Raw genomic sequence first — 20,349 nt, 5'->3', positions numbered from 1 at the left:
GGAAAAAGCAAGTTTGCTTATCATAAACGGTGTTTCCGTAGATAGGATGAATTAGCCATGCTGACCCACCCTCCTCCCTGGATAGTCAGCAAGTTCTTAACCAACTGCTACATCACAGACTGAGGAGAGACTGTTTTTCTGCGCGGGAAGTCACGCACAGCTGCACAGGGCAAAGCTCTGTGATCTACTAAGAAACTCCGCTTCCTGGGCCCTGATGGACAGTTCCCATGACAGCAACCTACTATCTATGGAAACACCGTTTACGGTAAGCAAACTTGCTTTTACACAATGTTAGGTTCCATATTAGGTGCTACCACCCAAGAAAGAGATCTAGGCGTCATAGTGGATAACACATTGAAATCGTCGGTTCAGTGTGCTGCGGCAGTCAAAAAAGCAAACAGTGTTGGGAATTATTAGAAAGGGAATGCTGAATAAAACAGAAAATGTCATAATGCCTCTGTATCGCTCCATGTGAGACCACACCTTGAATACTGTGTACAATTCTGGTGGCCGCATCTCAAAAACGATATAATTGCGATGGAGAAGGTACAGAGAAGAGCGACCAAAATAATAAGGGGAATGGAACAGCTCCCCTATGAAGAAAGACTAAAGAGGTTAGGACTTTTCAGCTTGGAGAAGAGACGGCTGAGGGGGGATATGATAGAGGTGTTTAAAATCACAAGAAGTCTAGAATGGATAGATGTGAATCGGTTATTTACTCTTTCAGATAATAGACTAGGGAGCACTCCATGAAGTTTAGCATGTGGCACATTTAAAACTAATCGGAGAAAGTTCTTTTTCACTCAACGCTCAATTAAAGACTGGAATTTGTTGCAGGAGGATTTGGTTAGTGCAGTTAGTATAGCTGTGTTTAAAAAAGGAGTGGATAAGTTCTTGGAGGAGAAGTCCATTACCTGCTATTAATTAAGTTGACTTAGAAAATAGCCACTACTATTACTAGTAACAGTAACATGGAATAGACTTAGTTTTTGGGTACTTGCTAGGTTCTTATGGCCTGGATTGGCCACTGTTGGAAACAGGATGCTGGGCTTGATAGACCCTTGGTCTGACCCAGTATGGCATGTTCTTTTGACACAGCCCAAGGGCCCATATCCATGACGCCTAGATCTCTTTCCTGGGCGGTAGCTCCTAATATGGAACCTAACATTGTGTAACTACAGCATGGGTTATTTTTCCCTATATGCATCACCTTGCACTTATCCACATTAAATTTAATTTGCCATTTGGATGCCCAATTTTCCAACCTCACAAGGTTCTCCTGCAATTTATCACAATCCGCTTGTGATTTAACCACTCTGAATAATTTTGTATCAGCAAATCTGATTACCTCACTCGTCTTATTCCTTTCCAGATCATTTATAAATATTGAAAAGCACGGATCCTAGTACAGATCCTTGAGGCACTCCACTGTATACCCTTTTCCACTGAGAAAATTGTCCATTTAATCCTACTCTGTTTCCTATCTTTTAACTAGTTTGTAATCCACGAAAGGACATCGCCACCTGTCCCATGAGTTTTTACTTTTCTTAGAAGCCTCTCATGAGTAACTTTGTCAAATGGCTTCTGAAAATCCAAATATACTACATTCACCAGTTCATTTATATCTATATGTTTATTAACTCCTTCAAAAAAGTGAAGCAGATTTGTGAGGCAAGACTTGCCTTGGGTAAAGCCATGCTGACTTTGTTCCATTAAACCATGTCTTTCTTTGTTCTGTGATTTTGATCTTTAGAACACTCTTTCCACTTGTCTAATAGACCTTCCAGGACCATATGAGATGGGAGCGCTGTCAGTTGTGATAGGACGTCAAAGATTTTGAGAATGCCATGGACCTCTGCTCTGGGGTCAGGCAGCTTTTTTGGCTCTATTATTCATAGGGAGCCCACCTCAATAAATTTCGAGTACATAGAGTTCTCCGGAAGTGAGGAAGGTTCCAGTGGTTCCACTGGGGGGAGGGGGGGGTTGATAGTATCCCCATGGATTGCCTGGAGATGGTGTCCGGAATGTTTTTGGTTCTGAGACGGTTGGACTCAGGCCCTGGCAGACTCTCTTTTCTACCCCTGCTTCGTCAGGGATAGAGGAAGGGAGGGACCATGACGAAACATCTTCTGACTCACTAGAGGACAGTCTAGCATGGTGGGTAGCTGGCATAGAGACAAAAAAGGTTTGTAGAATGCTTGAAATTTGGGACATGGCCTGTGAAGCTGCACAACCCAATTTGGGATTGGAAGGAGGGCGGTCTTTCCTTTGTAGGGTTGAACCCGCCAGTTCCTTGTTTCCAGAATGGGCCATTTGTATGGTCTTAGTAGATGGCAGCGCTGCCAACAGAATGGAGGAATCTGGTTCCCTGTTATGTGGCTGGGGGTGTTCAGGATGGGATTTACGCCTCTTAACCAGGGGTTCCTGGAGCTGAGGTTGATCTTGCTTCTGCTTATAGACCTCAGAAAGGCCTGAAAATATACTACCTCTGGAAGAAGAAGATGACGACCCATCAGCGAACTTCATGACAGCTGTCAGAGTCCTTGTGCCCCAGGAGCTCCTCTGCAGTGAAAACCACTTGTGGGTCTGGACACCATGAAGTCTTAGAGCCCCCTTTCAAATGTTCCTTTGTTTTAAGCTGCCTGTGCATCGAAGGCATCTACGAATGGCAGTCCTGCAACCCAGCTATCTTTCTTTTTTGACACATGTGTTGATAAAGCTTGCATTGGTGCAGTCATGCGCTGCCCTACGCCATGTATAACTGATCCTCATACATGGGACGCTTCTGTACATCGCACGCCGACTTGCGTTGTGATTCACCTTCTTCGGCGCTACCGGCTCCTGCGGGGCGGCTTTTGGTTTGGACAGCGCCATTGGGCCTTTCGGGGGTTTGTCTCCTGAACCCTTACTGTTAGGCTCCCTGACCTTGGTCCTTGGAAACAGGCTCCAGTGATGCGACTCGTTTACCTGGGGCGGGCCTCTTCAGCTTTGGCACCAAGAACGACTGAGTGGAGCGGTGTGTTGGGGCATACAAGTCCAATGACCCATTCTCCCTTAGTCTTGCGATCTTTTCAGCCCACTGGCAATGAGCCCTCTGAGACAGGACATCTGGTCATGGTCCGGCCCCAGGCATAAATAGCAATAGTTATGTCCATCAGTGACTGACATAACTTTGACACACTGGCAATATTTGAATCCCAGGGCTTTAGGAACTGTTAGCACTTAAAAGTGCTGTTTGGAATACACCAAGGTGTAAAATAAAGAAAAGTAGGAAAAAAGGCATGAGAGAAGAGACTGTGATCTGCATGAAAAGAAAGAAAACAGGTTATCGCGCAGGAAAGTCTGTGCAGAATTCCGCTTCGGGCCACCAAAGGGTGCTCCCAAACAGCATGGCTAATTCAGCCTGCTTATTGATGGGAAAAAAATACACTTCTGAACAATCTTCATATAGATAAAATGGAGTGCTGGAATATAGTAAATATTCTATTTAGTAAATTTATGTGTAACAATGGTGATATCTTGTGACCAGTTAGAAATATTGTATTAGCACTGAAATACTGAAATTATTCTATAAAAGGTCACAAGTTCCTTAATGAGTTTCATGTTATGTCTGTTTAATTTTCTCAGTAAGGCTTTTATGAAAAGAACGACAAAAATTAAACCTTTTGGTAAAGGATGATCACACAACTTTATTAAAAAGTCTTAACCCGGACATTCCATAAATTTCATGGCAGTCTGCATGTTAACGTACAAAGAAGGAAGAAAAATATATTTACAAGGGAGACCTTGCGGACTGCTTAATTTTGGTATGCAAAAAGTACGTTTTTAATGCTTTTTTTTTTTTAAAGGACGTTTGTGTTGTAGCAATTTGAATGGACTCTGGCACTGAATTCCACCAACATGTTTGTTAAAATTTATTAATCGCCTATGCACTAGGCTCTAAGAGATGTACAAAATAAAACATACACAATTCAATAAAACAGTAGAACAATAAAATGACATAAGATAGACAAAGCAAAGATAAAAATTTGCCATAAACTTGTCACTAAAACAGCACTAACTGCTGAAACATATAATAAAACTAGTATAAAAACACCTGCTTAAAAAGCACAGTCTTCAAAATAGTTGTTTTTAAGTCCAACCTCCTAATTTCTCACAGCGAATTCCAAAATGTGGGCGCTGCAATATAAAAGGCGTATTCACTAGTGATGGCCAAACAAGCCTGCTGAGCTAAGGGAATGTCCAAATTGTGCCTTGAGATCACAACAATGTGGATTCTTGGACAATATAGGTGTACCAGGAAGCTTGTCAGAGCTAATTAGTCTGAAAACAATCATATCCCTTTACATTGGGTTACACCAATTACTTCTGATGCTGTTATTTTTTTTATTCTAAAAAATTTTTTTTTATTGAAGATTAAATAATTTTCCTTGTTCCCTTTTTTTCTATATATTTATTAGACTGAAGGGATATCTGCTTTTTTTCTCTCCTCACTTTTTATTGTACACATTGAACTTCAGGAGCCAGTGTAAATCCATTAGAACAGGTGTAATATGGTCTCATTGCTTTTTTTCCTGTTACGAGATGAGCAGCAGAGTTCATGAGCAATTGAAAGGTCTCGTCTGAGCAGGTAAGCCTAAATAGTTATTTTAAATTATTTGTATACCACCTATACAATGGGCGTTAGATTTAAGCAGTTTACATGTTAAAACATACATAATAAATTACAAATAAAAGGGAATGCAATATCAGACAAACACAAAGTTCTTACTAAGGTTAATACAAGTATAAAAAATAACTTAAAGAAGGGGATATAATGTGGAGGGAATTAAAAGAGAAAACTTAAAGTAGACATGAAAATCAAAGAATTAAGATGGTTTGAAAGCACCAGTATGTAGGTGAGTTTTAAGAGCTTTTTTGAAGTCTTTAAAGGAAGAGAGAAAATGAATATGGTGAGGAAGTGAATTCCATAAGGTTGGGCCTGCCACTGAAAAAGCTCGTTGCAAGTAATATCCAATCTGGCTGCTTTAATAGTGTGCGCTTCAAGGAGACATCTGTTAGAGGGCAAGTGCACTGCTGGTTGATAGATTCTTAGGAACGAACATAGCCAAATGGAGGAAGGGTTATAAATATATATGTATGTAGTATGGAAAGTACTTTATATTGTATGTGGTATTGAACTGGTAACCAGTGAAGAGATTGTAGGAATGGTGTAATATGATTTGTACGAGGAATCTTAGTAAGTATGCGAGCTGCAAAGTTTTGTATTAATTGAAGCGGTCGGATAGAGTGTGGAAGGCCGAGATATAAAGTTACAGTAATCTGTTAGAATCAATGATTGTAATAAGCGGAAGTCTGAGGGATATAGTAAAGACTTCAGTTTTCAGAGTAAATGAATTTTATAGAAAAACTTTGAGGTGTTCAATTTGAGGCTGTTGTGAGCCAGGTTTTTATAGTTTTTAGGTAAAGATGAATTAAAGAGTATTTTGCCAGGAATTGGAAAAGGAACAATAAACTGAATGTCGTCTGTGTAAATTTTGAAATTAATGTTTAGATTCGTAAGGATATGACAGGAAGTAGGTATATGTTAAAAAGAATAGGTGATAGAGCAGTCTTGGGGGGACACTTGAGTTAGTGTGATACCAAGTTTTTGGGTACTTGCCAGGTACTTGTAGCCTGGATTGGCCACTGTTGGTAATAGGATGCTGAGCTTGATGGACCCTTGGTCTGACCCAGTATGGCAATTTCTTATGTTCATTCATTGGGGATATCCTGAAAACTAACCTGCTGGTGGATCTTGAGAACTGAAATTGCCCACATCTGGTTTATATCCTGCTATAGATACAGCCTCCAGATTTGAATACAATACTCCAGATGCATACACACTGCCTCAGCTGTATACGTGTCTCATGCACATTCATTAGGCATATCCTGAAAACTCGACCAGTTAGTGGTGGTTGACTATCAGAATTACCTACCCCGACATTAACTGAATGGAGGTGGTCTACTAAAATGGTGTGTAATGGGCTCCAGAAGCCCTTTGAAATGAAACTTGGATGAAAATAGAGGAGAGACAGGGAAGAAATGATAGATATTTAAATAACTGAATGGTGTTGTGCCCAAGTAGAACCCCCCCTCCCCCCATGGAAACACAGTTCCAGAAGAAGGGCTAGCAACTCCAGTCCTCAAATGCTGCAAACAGGTTTGGTTTTTGGAATATCTATAATGAATATGCATAAGATATTTGCATGCAAATCTCTTATGGATATCCTGAAAACCAAACCAGTTTGTCTTGCTCTGACCAGAGTTGTTTACTCTTGTCCCAGAACAAGAGTAATTATTTATAGACATTTGATATTCTGCCTTTTACCAAGGTGGGTTATAACAAATTTTAATCAAATACTTTTTGAAGCAGCTGTGGAGTTGTAATCAAATTACAGTTGCAAAATGATGAGTGCAGTGGTGTACTCATGATGTAAGGCTTCAATGAAGTAGATTCTGAAGCAAGGTCAAATATTTTTCCACAGAAAGGGTAGTGGATTCAACGAATAAGCACAGAGGATTTTTAGTTGCAAAAGAGAAGAGATTGCAGAAGCATGCCTAATGGCACAAAATGAAAATGCCCTACTTTAGATGAGTCGTCAACTTTTGGGGTTGCTGGAATGAATGGCAAAGTAGATAATTTTAAAATTTAAGAAGTCCTAGCAGAAATGCAGGCAGCAGCACAGCTTGGTTTATCTGGCAAGCTGTGATGCTAGAAGTAAATAGCAGCTGGGTCTAGCAAGCTACAAAAATTATTATATCTACAATCTAGTGGAAACCCGGGTTCTCATTTAGTCGGATCTGGCAGGCTACATGCTCAGTATGTTGACAGAGTTGGTGTGATAGGTTGTTAGTGGTGGGTTACTGTTCTAAAAGGCCACAAGGACCTAGGAGGCCAGTGATAGTCATGTTCAAGCAGCAGCCAACTGCTTAGATTATTGCAGGGTTTATGGTTAGATGTGAGAGAGGAGGGGCGTTGGGCATGAATTATAAGGAATCTTGCATACTCATCTATCCAGGAGTGTTGAATACAAAGGAGGAAGTAAACAAAAACAGTCTTGTACAAAGAGTGAAATCCTATGGGTAGTCATGCTCTGGCTAGCAGTTGGGCTGTATCATTGGCAGGTTGGTCAGGAATAACTGGGCAGACTCATTTGGTCAGTTGGTCTTTTTATGTCGTCTTTATACTTCCAGAAGTTTTCTCCTACTGTTTTGCCCCTAGAGGTTTCTGCAGTCTACTTCTCTGCAGTTGGTCATGCCCAGATAGCCAGGAAGTCCTTGCTGACCCTAGGCTGGAGGGTGCTTCCTTTTCAGGACTACTGATGAATGATATGACTTTCACTGTAGTAGCAATTGTTTTTCCTCCAGCTCTGAGTGTGCCACCTTTTGCCAAGATCCAACCAGTCCTGAATGATGGTACTGCAGCAGAGCACAGTAGCCTGAACCATGGAGCTTGGCTTTCTTTTTTTTTTTAATTTTGAAAAGTAAAAATACTGGTGTATGTTTGGCAAATTTGATTAAGATTAAAAATGTACTTTATGTGTTTGGGAATAGATTTCAAATATATAATTTACTGACTTTTAATTTATATACCCAACAATAAATAACCATGTGTTACTCTCAAAATCATTCTGGTATTGTGCAACTATGTTCATTCAGTGGCCCTCATATTTGCCTATAGTGTTTGGTATTCTTAAACACTGTAGAAACAACCTAATGATAAAATTTTCAAATTAAGCTGTATTTGGGATGTGGAAGAAAATTTATTTTCATATTTTATGCTTTTTCCTGTATTCTTTAGATATGATGCAGGCAAGGATGGTTTTATTGACCTAATGGAACTGAAATTAATGATGGAGAAACTTGAAGCACCACAAACTCATCTTGGACTGAAAAACATGATTAAAGAAGTAGATGAAGATTTTGATGGCAAACTCAGCTACAGGGAGGTGAGGCAAGTTTACATTAATTCTGAAAATACTGTAATAACTATTTGACACTATAGTGCTGGAAATATAGGGTCATCGCCTATGGTAGACTCTATACATGTTTTGAGGTTATGTTCCCAGTTTTAAATGGAGGGGAGAGCAACTGCTACTATAAGGTGATCCATGTTGGTGTAAGAGTAGCTCTGAGGGGTTCAGTCTCAGCAACTGACCTCTGAAAGACCTGTCACCCAGTTAGTATTTTTGCAGAGGGGTAGTGGAAAAATGAGAGAGCGCAAAAAGCCTAAAATGTTCAAGCCTAAGTATTCATAACACTTTTAGGGCCTTGCACAGTTTGAAATCTGGTTTAGTATGTAGTCAAGCTTAGGTTGGTTTTTTTGTTCATTTGTTTTTTAAGTCACCGAATATGCTTTAGAAGGAGCATAATTAAAGCTAAGAATTTTGGTATGTGGTGGTGGTGATGGTATTTAGCATGCACTTTTTTTTTTTTAATGGTTAAAATCAAGATGTCTGACAAAAATGAAGTTAATACCTCTGTGAATCTTCAATAGTTCATATGCTTCACAAATATTTCAAAAGAACAAGTAGATGTATATGTCCCAGTGATTGACTGAAAAATTCTCATTTTGTTATTTTTAAATCTTTATAATCCCCTTTTATCTTTTTTATTGCCTTTTTCTATTTTTTTTTTTATTTTCAGTGATGGAGCCACAATAACATAATAGCAGTTGTACATGGTATATTAGAGCATTAAAGTAACAAAAAAGAAAATTGTATTTATCTTTTTCTTTAGTAATAACTTACCTTCTTAACAGCATGCAAGACATTCATTTTTTTCCTCCATTCACACACAGCTGGTCACTAAACAAGACTGTCTGTTACTTGTTACACCAATACATCTTTATTCTTCTAGGACAAGCAGGATGGTAGTCCTCACATGGGTGACATCATCAGATGGAGCCCGGCACGGAAAACGTTTGTCAAAGTTTTTAGAAGCTTTGACTGGCACACTGAGCATGCCACTATCTGCACATCCATGCGAGGTCACCCTTCATTCTTTTATTTCCGTGGTGCAGTTGCTTTACTGTGCTTGTCACTCTAGTTTTTGCTATCTTTTCTAGCTTTTAAGCAATTTTTCTCCCATTCTTCGCAGGTCCCCCTTCCTTCGGTGCGGTTGGTTATTTTTACCGTTCGCCATTTTTGCGGTCAGTTCCCGGCAGCTTGCTTCTCTGTGACCCCTGAACATCGACTGTTCACCGGCTCATTTTTATGGCTTCCGGTTTTCACTGATGCCCCCAGTGCCCACGGATTATGTCCATCACAGACCCACATGGCGTTTGCATCCTCTGCCTGGGGGCATCGCATGAGGTCCGAGGGTGTCACCTGTGTGATCAGATGAACCCCAAGGGCTGTCGTGCTCATCTCGACAAAATGGAGAAACTTTTTGGCCCCAAGAAATCCACTCCATTTTCGCCAGCTTTGGAGTCCTCAGGGGTAGGGGGAAACCACTGGATACGCTGTCTCTCTCTCCACTTTTGGCAGCTACGTCCAAGGATAGGAGAGCCGGTGAACGACTCACCGCTTGCTGTCTGACATCAGGTTCCTCTGCTTCCTCGATGCCGGGGAAAGACCGTGCACCATGGGGAAACCCCGAAAGCATCGCCGTTGGCACATAGCTCCGGCTCCAGTGCGGCACTGGTGGCTTCCATGCCACCACTGAAGAGGCCCCCATGGTGAGGAGACCCCAACCTCCGGCAGACCTGGAAGTCCTAGGCATCCCTCTCCATCAGTCCTGTTTTCACCGGACTTCCAGGAGGAGTTGGACCACATGGTGCAGAGTGCGGGGCTTTGAACTGCCCCCAGCATCGGACCCCGTACTGGTGCTGGAGCCTGCACCATCTTTATCACCCCTGCTCGAGTGTCTGGACGTCCTACTTGGCACCCTTCAGATGCAGCCGGTGCCAGGGGGCCATCTGTTCCCCAATGTCTGCCAATACCCTCCTCAGGAGCAAGTCCTATCATCGGGTCCTCCAAGGAGGAAGACATGCACTGACCGCCGGCACCGTCCGGTGCTTTAGTCCTGAGGCCTTAGTTCCTCGAACTTGTGCCTGGGCCACTGGGCCTCCCATGACCATCGGCACTCTCCTTGCCACCTATGCCGCCAGTCCCCTCTGTGCCTAGTCTGAAAAGTCTGGACATGCCTCACCCATGCAGGCCCCTGGAGGACCTAATTGAGGAGGAGAACTCCTCAGTCTTCTTCTGAAGACTTTAGTGACCTCCTCTCAGAACTTTCCCCACCAGAGGAAAGGCATCGGTCTCCCCTGGAGGACCTCTCCTTTGCGGGGTTTGTGAAGCCATAGCTGAAGGCATTCCCTTCCAACTCCTAACTGAGGAGGATGCATGACAGAAGATGCTGGAAGTTCTTCAGTTTGTCGATACACCTAAGGAGATGGTGACTGTTCCTATCCACAACATCTTTAAGATTCTCCTCCTTAGGATGTGGGAACTCCCGATATCAATTTCTCCGGTGACCAGAAAGGCGGATGCCACTAACCTGGTCAGCAGGCCATAGGTTTTGAGAAATGTGATTTCCCCCACCAATCTGTGATGGTGGAGTCCGCTCTCAAAAAAGGCCAAGTGTTCCTGCACCCATTCTTCTGCTCCCCTGGGGCGAGAACATTGGGAGCTTGATGCCTTAGGTAGGAAGGACTTTCAGGGTGCTATGCTCATTGCCTGTATTGCCTCACAGTACAACCAAAACCTGTAGAAACAAATCCAAGAGCTTGTAGAATGTCTGCTGCTGTTCAGGGTCTGGAAGCTGGAAAATACGAGATGAGATCCACCTAGGATGTTTTTGAAACAAAAGCACTGGTGGCCGCTGTGGGCATTGGCACCCATAGGATGGCCTGGCTCCGTGCTTCCGACCTTCATTCAGAGGTCCAAGAGAAGTTGGCTGACTTCCCTTGTACAGGGGAAAATCTCTTTGGGGATAAGGTCAGGAACGCGGTGGCCCAGCTGAAGGATCACCATGAGACCCTTCAACAGCTATCTGCTAGTGCTTTTGACCTACCCTCCTCTGCAAGGAAATCTTCCCGACCGGGTTCCAGGAAGTCCTTTTATTGGCAGCAGAAGTATTATCCTCCAGCCACCTTCGCTTGCACATCCCTGGCTGGTTCTAGAGGTCACTCCTGTCAACAGGACCCAGCAGGCCTCGACTACTGGGTTTTGACTGCAGGCGAGGGAGAACCTAAGAAATTGCCATACTGGGTCAGACCAGTTAGTGCATAGTACCCCTGGCACACAAACTCCCGATGGGAGGCAGCCTTCTTGGCTTCTCACACTGGCCACTCTTCACATTGGTCCAGTGAGTCCTCGCCATCATTCGCCAAGGTTATTGTCTGAACTTCAGAGAGGTCCTGACACTTTGCCCCATGTCCATCGTGGGGTTTGTCCGTCCCGCAGTTCTAACGGAACTCTCAGCTCTTCTGGTAGCTGGAGCAGTAGAACCCATTTCCCATCGTCAGCAAGGGCGGGGGTTTTACTCGAGGTATTTCCTGATGCCAAAGAGAACTGGGGGCTTACATCCCATTCTCAGTCTCAGGGCATTGAACAAATTCCTCCACAACAAAAAGTTCAAGATGGTCTCCCTGGGATCTGTGATACTGCTCAGGAGAGAAGACTAGCTCTGATCCCTCGATCTCAGAAGCCAATGTCACATCGCCATCCTCCCGAGGCACAGGAACTACATCTGTTTTGAGGTGGGGCAAGCTCACTACCAGTACAGAGTACTGCTGTTTGGCTTGACATCAGCTCCTCGAGTCTTCACCAAGTGCCTGGCAGTAGTTGCATTGCACTTCAGATGGGGGGTGCATGTGTTTCCCTTCCTAGATGACTGGTTGGTCAAAAGCACCTCCCACGAAGGAGTGTTGAGCGCTTTGACCCTTAACATACAGGTGCTGCACTTTCTGGGATCTGTCATCAACTACCTGAAATCCAGCCTCTGCCCATCCCCCAGCTGAACTTCATAGGATCCAGGCAAGGGCATTTTTGCTCCACGATCAAGCTCTCTCCTTGTCCTCACTGGTGGCCTTGGTGGGCAACAATAGGCAGGTAACTGCTAGTCTTCTGCTTTGCTTGTCGGGCCACATGGCAGCTTCTGTCCATGTCATCCCTTTGGCCCGCCTCTGCATGCATAGGGCATAATGGACTCTATGGTCGCAATGGCAGCAGGCATCCCAGGACCTCGGGGCTCGAGTCTCCATCATGCAGCCCCTGAGGATTTCCTTGTCCTGGTGGGAGAATCTTTCCAACCTGCGTTACTTCAAGTAGTTCTTAGCACCAATGCCTCCCCCTCCCCCCCACGGCTGACAGCCTACACACACAAGGGCACTGGATAGCTCAGGAAGCTCGGTACCAGATAAACTTCCTGGAGCTTCGGGCGATCCGCTACACTCTTTGGGGGATTCAAGATAGTCTGCTCACAAAGCAGTCCTGATTTGGACAGACAGTCAGATAGCAATGAGGTATAACAAGCAGGGAGGCATGGGATTGTACCTTCTCTGACAGGAGGCAGTGCAGATATGGGCTTTGGCTCTGTTGCAGGGTATTTCCCTACGAGTGACTTACCTGGCTGAGGCGTTCAGTATACTGGCGGACTACCTCAGCCGCTCTTTCCAGCCACATGAGTGGTCCTTAAATCCGAAAGTAGTAGCCCAGATTTTCCACTTGTGGGGAACTTCGGGCGTAGATCTATTTGCCTCCCCCTGCAATTGCAAGGTGAGCAACTTCCGCTCCCTCTTCAGGATGGATGGATGCCCAGCTCCAATGCCTTTGCTTTCCATTGGGGCACAGGTCTCCTCTGTGTATCCTCCTATTCTGCTTCTCATGAGAACTCTCCTGAAGCTCCAACGGGACCAAAGGACCATGATTCTACTGGTGCCGTACTGGCCTAGGAAAGTCTGGTTCCCTCTCCTCCAAGATCTGTCGATAAGTACTTCCATCAGCTTGGGGACTGCACCCGACCTGATAACTCAGGACCGGGGCATGCTATGCCATCCCAATCTCTGGGTGTTGGCCTTGACGGCTTGGATGTTAAGTGCCTAGTCCTTCAGCCCTTGAACCTGTCTGATAACGTGTCCCAGGTGTTGGTGGCCTCCAGAAAACCTTCCACCAGGAAGTCTTACCAGTTGAAGTGGAAGATGTTCTCAGCCTGGTGTGGGGAACAAAACTTTAGCTCTGTTCTCTTGCCCAGTGCCAGGATTTCTGGATTACCGCTGGACTCAACCACCTTGGTCAGGGTCCATTTGAGTGTGGACAGTGCTTACCATAGTGGGGTAGCTGGTGCATTCATCTCTGTTCAGCCCATAGTAGGTCACTTTATGCGGGGCTTAATTCAGCTACAGCCCCCTCTGCAGCCTCCTGTTGTCTCCTGGGATCTCACCATCATCTTGATGCCTCTCATGTGTCCACCTTTTGAGCCTATGTGCTCCTGTGAGCTAAAATTCCTCACCTAAAAAGTCCTTTTCCTGGTGGTGGTTACTTCAGCTCGTAGGGTAAGCAAGCTTCAGGTCTTGGTTATGTTCCCACCCTACACGAAATTCTTTCACGATTGTGTGGTCCTGTGTATGTATCCTAAGTTCCTGCCGAAGGTCATGACTTGAGTTTCAAATCAATAGATCCATTTTGTTGCCCACCTTTTTTTCCGAGGCCTCATTCCCACAAAGAACAGGCTCTATATATGTTGGATTGCAAAAGGGCTCTGGCCTTCTATTTAGAATGCTCATCAGGCCATAGACAGTCCATCCAACTGTTCATATCATTTGACAAGAACAGAATGGGGGTTGCAGAGGGCAAACAGACCTTATCTAACTGGTTAGCAGAATGCATCTCATTCTGCTATACACAATCAGGTCTGCATCTAGACGGTACAGTTAAAGCTCACTCTGTGAGGGCTATGGCGGCGTTGGTGGCCCACGTATGGGTGGTCCCCATTGTCAAAATCTGTAGGGCTGTGACGTGGAGCTCCCTACACATATTGGTTGCCCATTACTGCTTTGACAAGAATGGTCGACAAGACCGGTAAATTCGGCCAATCTATCCTACTCACTCTTCCAAACTTAAACCCAACTATTCCTACCAGAGCCCCCTGGAAGATGAAACAAAGCTGTTTCCCCACCATCTAACAGTACCTCAGTTGTGTTTATGCCCATTGGCACCTTGTTCGGTACCTGTTGACCTGAGATGTTGCCAAGAACAGCCTGGAGCTTGGTATTCATCCATCTGTGAGGACTACCATATTGCTTGTCCTTGAAGAAAGCACAGTTGCTTACCTGTAACAGGTGTTCTCCCAAGACCGCAGGATATTAGTCCTCAGGAAACCTGCTCACTACCCCGCGGAATTGATTTTCTTCTTCATTTCGTTATTTTATTTTCACTCACTTTTTCTATGTTCCGAGACTGAAGGGGGACCTTGCATGGATGTGCAGATAGTGGCATGCTGGGCTGCTCAGTGTGCCAGTCAAAGCTTCTAGAAACTGACAAAAATTTCCATGCCGGGCTCCATCTGAAGATGTCACCAATCTGTGAGGACTATCATCCTGCTTTCCTAGGAGAACACCTGTTACAGGTAAGCAGTTGCGCTTACTATAAAAGTACAAAAAGGTAAAACTCTCCCCATGCCTTTTTGTAATCTTTGAGAATTTTCTGCAGAAACTTAGCATCTAATTTTTCCAGTGACATCCAATCTAACGTTAACTAATGCAAGCTTGTTTAATCCAAAACATACCTAATTTTGCTAAGATAGCAACTTGAATACATTTCAGATGCTCAATCCATAGAACCCAATAGTAATATTTCCCCAGTAAAAGTTGGCTTATCATTGATCTCCTTTGCCAAAAGAGAGAGTTCAGCATCCCAGTAATCATACAATTTAACATATAAGAAATTATGGGTTAAGATCCCTTCCATTGTAAAACATTTAGTACCTAAAGATGAATTCATGAGACCCATTTGAAAAATTGTGGCTGTATCAAAATGACTTCTATGAAAAATCTTGGAATTTATGATCACCTGATATTAGGGATGTGCAGACAAAAAGTTTATGTTCATAAGTCCATAAGTCAAAAGGGGGGGTCAATTTCGGTCAATTTGGACATATGTAGAATTCTATAAGTTGAGTCTGTCCATACGTGCACCGATTCCCTAAATAAAAATTTAAACCCCTCACCCTCCTTAATCTCCCCCCCCAAGACTTACCAAAACTCCCTGGTGGTCGAGCGGGGAGTCAGGACGCCATTTCTGTATTCCTTTGCGAGGAGCACGTGACGCCGACGTCACGTGCTCCTCGCAAAGGAATACAGAAATGGCGTCCTGACTCCCCGCTCGACCACCAGGGAGTTTTGGTAAGTCTTGGGGGGGGGGACTAAGGAGGGTGAGAGGTTTAAATTTTTATTTAGGATCAACAATCGCGATTTCCAACGTATTCAACATAGCTATGTTGAATAAGTTGGAAATCCGATCGTTTTCGCCTCATCACTTTTTTAAGTTAAAAAAAAAAAATTACGTTGCGTTTTACATATGCGTTCAAAACGAATGCACACCCCTACCTGATATACAATACTTAAATTACCACATAACTTTTCAAAGTCATCAACAGTCATTACAGAGACATTAGCACCCATTTCTCTATTCCATTGAAGAGAACATTTGTTATAACAGCCGTAGGTTTTTCAAATCTCATTTTGTAGCAGAAGGCAATCCTATTATTTCTAGAACCAAACATTTCTATTAAAAACCCGAGTCCCCAGGTGAAATATACCAGGACATTGTTTTCTAATCCACAATGAGCATCAAAATGATTAGGTACTTTAAAGTCTATTTTTAATTGTTTAAAAGAACAGTGTCCTGAGAATATAATAAAGACTTGAGATTCTTTTTACTCTTAGATCTTACCAGGCATGAAAAACACGATTATTCATACCACAAGGGAAATCCAAATTACCCACCCATGATAGAATTTCCAAGCTCATCCATGAAATACCCCACCAATGACAGCTTTCTTGACTGTAGTAAACATGTTTTTAAAACAGGAGGCATTTTAGACTTTTATGGATATAATGCATTCCATGGAGAATGCAGACTAATTGCAGCTACCATTTCAGGAATACACTATCTAAATTCCCCCATTAAGCCATTCCCATCCAAAACATACCTGTCATGCAGCATTATAAAACTGAAAATCTGGCAAAGTTAAACCTCCCAGAGATTATCATTCATCAAAGACTGATAGCTAATTAGCCTAGATTTAACTTTCCAAGTAAAGCTTGAAAGTAATGATTTTAATGTAATAGCATCTTTATGTGGAAGCCAAGAGGTCAGTATCTGCAATCTGTAAAGCAGTTTAGGTAATGCTATTTAAAATAACCCAGACCTCCCACATAGGGAAAAGGAAGTTCAATCAGGTTCACATATGATCTTGAAAGCTCTCAAGAGTGTAATATTTAATGTACATCAGGAATCTGAGATGAAAATTTTAACCCAAGATATGTTAAATAAGATACCCACTGTAGTGGAAAACTAACCTACCAATTAATTTATGTATTTATTTTAAAAATCGTATATCCCGTGCTCTACCTCGAAGCAGCTCACAAATGGTGAATTTGCTGGGAAAGAATCCTCTAAAGGAAGTGCCTCTAAATTAGTAAAACCTTTAAATCTGCGAATCTACCAAAATCATTGACAATCTGTAAAACAACCACTAGGGATTCAGAAGGCTTGGCAATAAAAATAAATAAATAGCAAAAAGCAAGGTATGTTGTTCAACAGACCTTAAGTGAAATTTGTCTGAGGATTTGACTTCAGTCTAAGAGCCAGGGGCTTTACAATCAGAGCATAACAAACAAGATAAAGGCATCCTTGTCTGGTACCCCATAATAAATCAAAAGCACCAGATATTTGGCCTTTAATAATCAGTCTTGTAGTGAATCCACTGAGTGAAGGAAACTTGTAAACCAAATGTCTCTAAAATCCAAAACATCTAGCTAAACTGAACCTTATCAAAGGCTTTTTTTTTTCCATCCAAACTTACCAAGGCGTGTCTAAGTGATTTTTATCCTATAATTCATGAACCAACTTACATAGATTACATATTTCATGTCTACCCCTAACAAATCCTACTTGATCAGGAAAAAAACAGGTTAGAAAGGATCCCACTCATCCTGCTAGCTAAGATAGAAGCTAAAATTTTCATATGGTCTGTAACTCTCTAGCTTAGATCTTTTGGGAAATACAGTAATCAAAGCTTGATTAAATTCTGAACGGAATCTACCTTGAAGGGAAGATTGATCATAGACCAGTTTCAATAAATCAAGTATCTTGGCCCACAAAATCTTACAGAATTTTGCACTTAGACCATCCAAATCATGGGCCTTGCCCAGTTTCAACTTTCTTATAGAAAAGTCAGTCTCAATTGTCATAGTAGGTACAGCCAATCCTGCCTTTTGTTGTGATGATTGGGATAACATAAATGTGTGATAAGAATTCTCTATATGCATCAGGAATTAGATGTTCAAGAGTACAAATTGCAATAGCCATGAAAATTGTTGTCCCTTGTGGATTTTTCATGCTGGTTACATAGTGTCTAGGTTGTGAGTTTAACAAGCCTAGTTAAGAATGTTTATTAGTGTATCTAAACATTTTAGCTCTAAATCTCTGAATTGCTCTCAACACCTTTTGATGTAATATTCAGTTTGTTTCATATTCTAGTAACTCCCTGTGCTCCGTATCCATAGATCTAATAGGCTTTTGTTTAGCCTCTAATGACTGTGTAGATATTCTTAGTATTTAGCATCTCTAACTTTATGTGCCACATAAATTATTTTCAGCTCTCATCACTGTCTTCACTGTTGCCCTTATTAAATCTGGAGAATCATTTAACTCAAAAACTTGTCACTTATCTTGCAGATAGGTTTTAATCACCATTCTAGATGCCTGAGGGCTCTCTTCCAACTGCAGAAACAGGAGCATGATCAGATATCTATATTGAACCAATATCAGCTCTTCTCTGAAGATTGACAATAGAAGCATGAGGAGCAGAGTGTAAAAAGAATTTTGTTCCTCTGGATGTAATATTCTTCTTAAGGTCTAATTGCAGTTCTTTCATTTAGAATGAAGCCCATTCTCTTTCAGGCTTTCTTCTTGTCTTAGAGGTTTAGCATCAGTGTTATCCTTTACAAGATTAAATTCTCACCCAAGAATAACTATGATTTAAATATTGACCCACAATAGTAACTATCTGTGAAAAGAGAGCCTGGCAATATACATTCAGAGCATAAATACTCCCAGCAAATATTTTCTATTATGCCTGACAAAAACAAATCTGCCTTCTGGTTCTACTACTGTCTTATCAATCTTAAAAGGTATATTTTTATTAAACAAAATGACAACCCCCTTTGTCTCATAGAATAAGAAGAGAAAACACTTCTTACCTGATCTCATTCAAAATTTTAGAATCTTCATTAGAAAGATGGGTTTCCTACAAAAATAAATCAAGGAACTCAATCTAAACAATATCAAACACTTTTATTACATATTTCAGTTTAATTTTTGACATTACCAAATTTTTACAATTTTTCAGTATAAAGAACTATACTGGGTCAGTCCAAGGGAATGTTTAATATATTTACTCTCTGATAATAGAAGGACTAGGGGGCACTCTATGAAGTTAGCAAGTAGCACATTTAAAACTAATTGGAGAAAATTCTTTCATTCAACACAATGAAGCTCTGGAATTTGTTGCCAGAGGATGTGGTTAGTGCAGTTAGTGTAGCTGGGTTTAAAAAAGGTTTGGATAAGTTCTTGGAGGAGAAGTCCATTACCTGCTATTAATTAAGTTGACTTAGAAAATAGCCACTGCTATTAGTAGCAACAGTAACATGGGATAGACTTTTTGGGTACTTGCCAGATTCTTATGGCCTGGATTGGCCACTGTTGGAGACAGTATGCTGGGCTTGATGGACCCTTGGTCTGACCCAGTATGGTAATTTCTTATGTACAATAGTTTGGGTCATCTCTTGTTAGAGATACCATCTATTAAAAAGGTTTTATCTGTCTGGAATGAATGTGGGGTAGAATGTTAGATTAGGTATGTGTGATATGTTTGATATATATTTTTATACTACATGTTGAAACTTTGACAATTTGTGGTTTGAGGGTTTTTGAAACTATAGACTTCTAGACTTCTCATGATTTTAAACACCTATCATATCCCCCCTCAGCCTTCTCTTCTCCAAGCTGAACAGCCCTAACCTCTTTAGCCTTTCCTCATAGGGGAGCTGTTCTATCCCCTTTATCATTTCGATTGCCCTTCTCTGTACCTTCTCCATCGCAACTTTTTTTGAGATGCAGTGACCAGAATTGTACACAGTATTCAAGGTGTGGTCTTCACCATGGAGCGATAGAGGCATTATGACATTTTCCGTTTTATTCAACATTCCCTTTCTAATAATTCCCAACATTGTTTGCTTTTTTGACTGCTGCAACACACTGAACCAATGATTTCAATGTGTTATCCACTAGGAAGGTATGGATTTTAGTGGTGATATAGGAAAGAGAAGTTTTAAGTGTTTTGGATGTGCATAAAGGAGAGAGGGGTATCAAAGATGAACCTAAGGTTACAGGCCAAGGGAACTGGGATGTTGAATAACATCCACAGATACAGAAGGGGGAAGAGGCTTTGGAAGGGAAAACAAGAAGTTCTGTCTTGGCTATGGTAAGTTTTTACGGTGGTATCAGAGCATCCAGGTGACTGTCAATCATGCTGAACAATGGGCTTGGGTTCACCAGAAGAAGGTCCTGTCAGACATATCTGATTTTTTTTTTTTTTTTGATTGGGTGACTAGAGAATTGGTTCGAGCAAGAGCACTCAACATAATCTACTCTGATTTCTGCAAAACGTTTAATACCGTCCCACATAGGCTTGTGAACAAAATAAGAAGCTTTTGAGTGAGCGCCAAGGTGGTGGAATGGATTACAAACTGGTTGACTTGATAGGAAATTGCATGTAATGGTAAATGGAACCTACTTTGAAGAGAGCTGTTAAGTGGAATGCCACAAGGATTGGTATTGGGACCGGGAACGCTGATGTGCCTGGACCAAGAGGGGTGATAGTCTCTGGCAATCTGAAGATGGTGAAGCAGTGTGACAAGGCAATAGATAGCTAAAGCCAGAAGAATGCTGGGCTGCATAGAGAGAGGAGTAACCAGTAAGAAATGAAGGTGGTGATGCCCTTGTACAGGTACATGATGAAGCCTCACCTGGAGTATTGTGTTCAGTTCTGGAGCCCTTTTCAAAAGTGATATAGACA

General features: G+C 42.2%; 1 protein-coding gene and 1 long non-coding RNA gene across 5 annotated transcripts in view; one reads left to right on the top strand and one right to left on the bottom strand.

Moving 5' to 3' along the window:
* LOC115076826 overlaps positions 1-20,349 on the bottom strand; it is a 152,256-nt gene that overhangs the window by 89,800 nt on the left and 42,107 nt on the right. For all 4 annotated transcript variants that reach the window (XR_003852876.1, XR_003852873.1, XR_003852875.1 and 1 more), the window contains exon 2: positions 18,473-18,519. This is a non-coding gene — a long non-coding RNA (uncharacterized LOC115076826). The remainder of the gene's footprint in view (positions 1-18,472; positions 18,520-20,349) is intronic.
* EFHD2 (EF-hand domain family member D2) overlaps positions 1-20,349 on the top strand; it is a 54,404-nt gene that overhangs the window by 15,461 nt on the left and 18,594 nt on the right. Inside the window, exon 2 of the mRNA XM_029578753.1 lies at positions 7,844-7,991. Coding sequence (XP_029434613.1) covers positions 7,844-7,991 — 148 coding nt within the window. The remainder of the gene's footprint in view (positions 1-7,843; positions 7,992-20,349) is intronic.

The sequence above is a fragment of the Rhinatrema bivittatum genome, chromosome 15 (genome assembly GCF_901001135.1).
Source record: "Rhinatrema bivittatum chromosome 15, aRhiBiv1.1, whole genome shotgun sequence".
NCBI classification, from domain to species: domain Eukaryota; kingdom Metazoa; phylum Chordata; class Amphibia; order Gymnophiona; family Rhinatrematidae; genus Rhinatrema; species Rhinatrema bivittatum.
The sequence above is the reverse complement of the archived record's forward strand: the minus strand, read 5'-3'. Positions and strand labels throughout refer to the sequence as shown.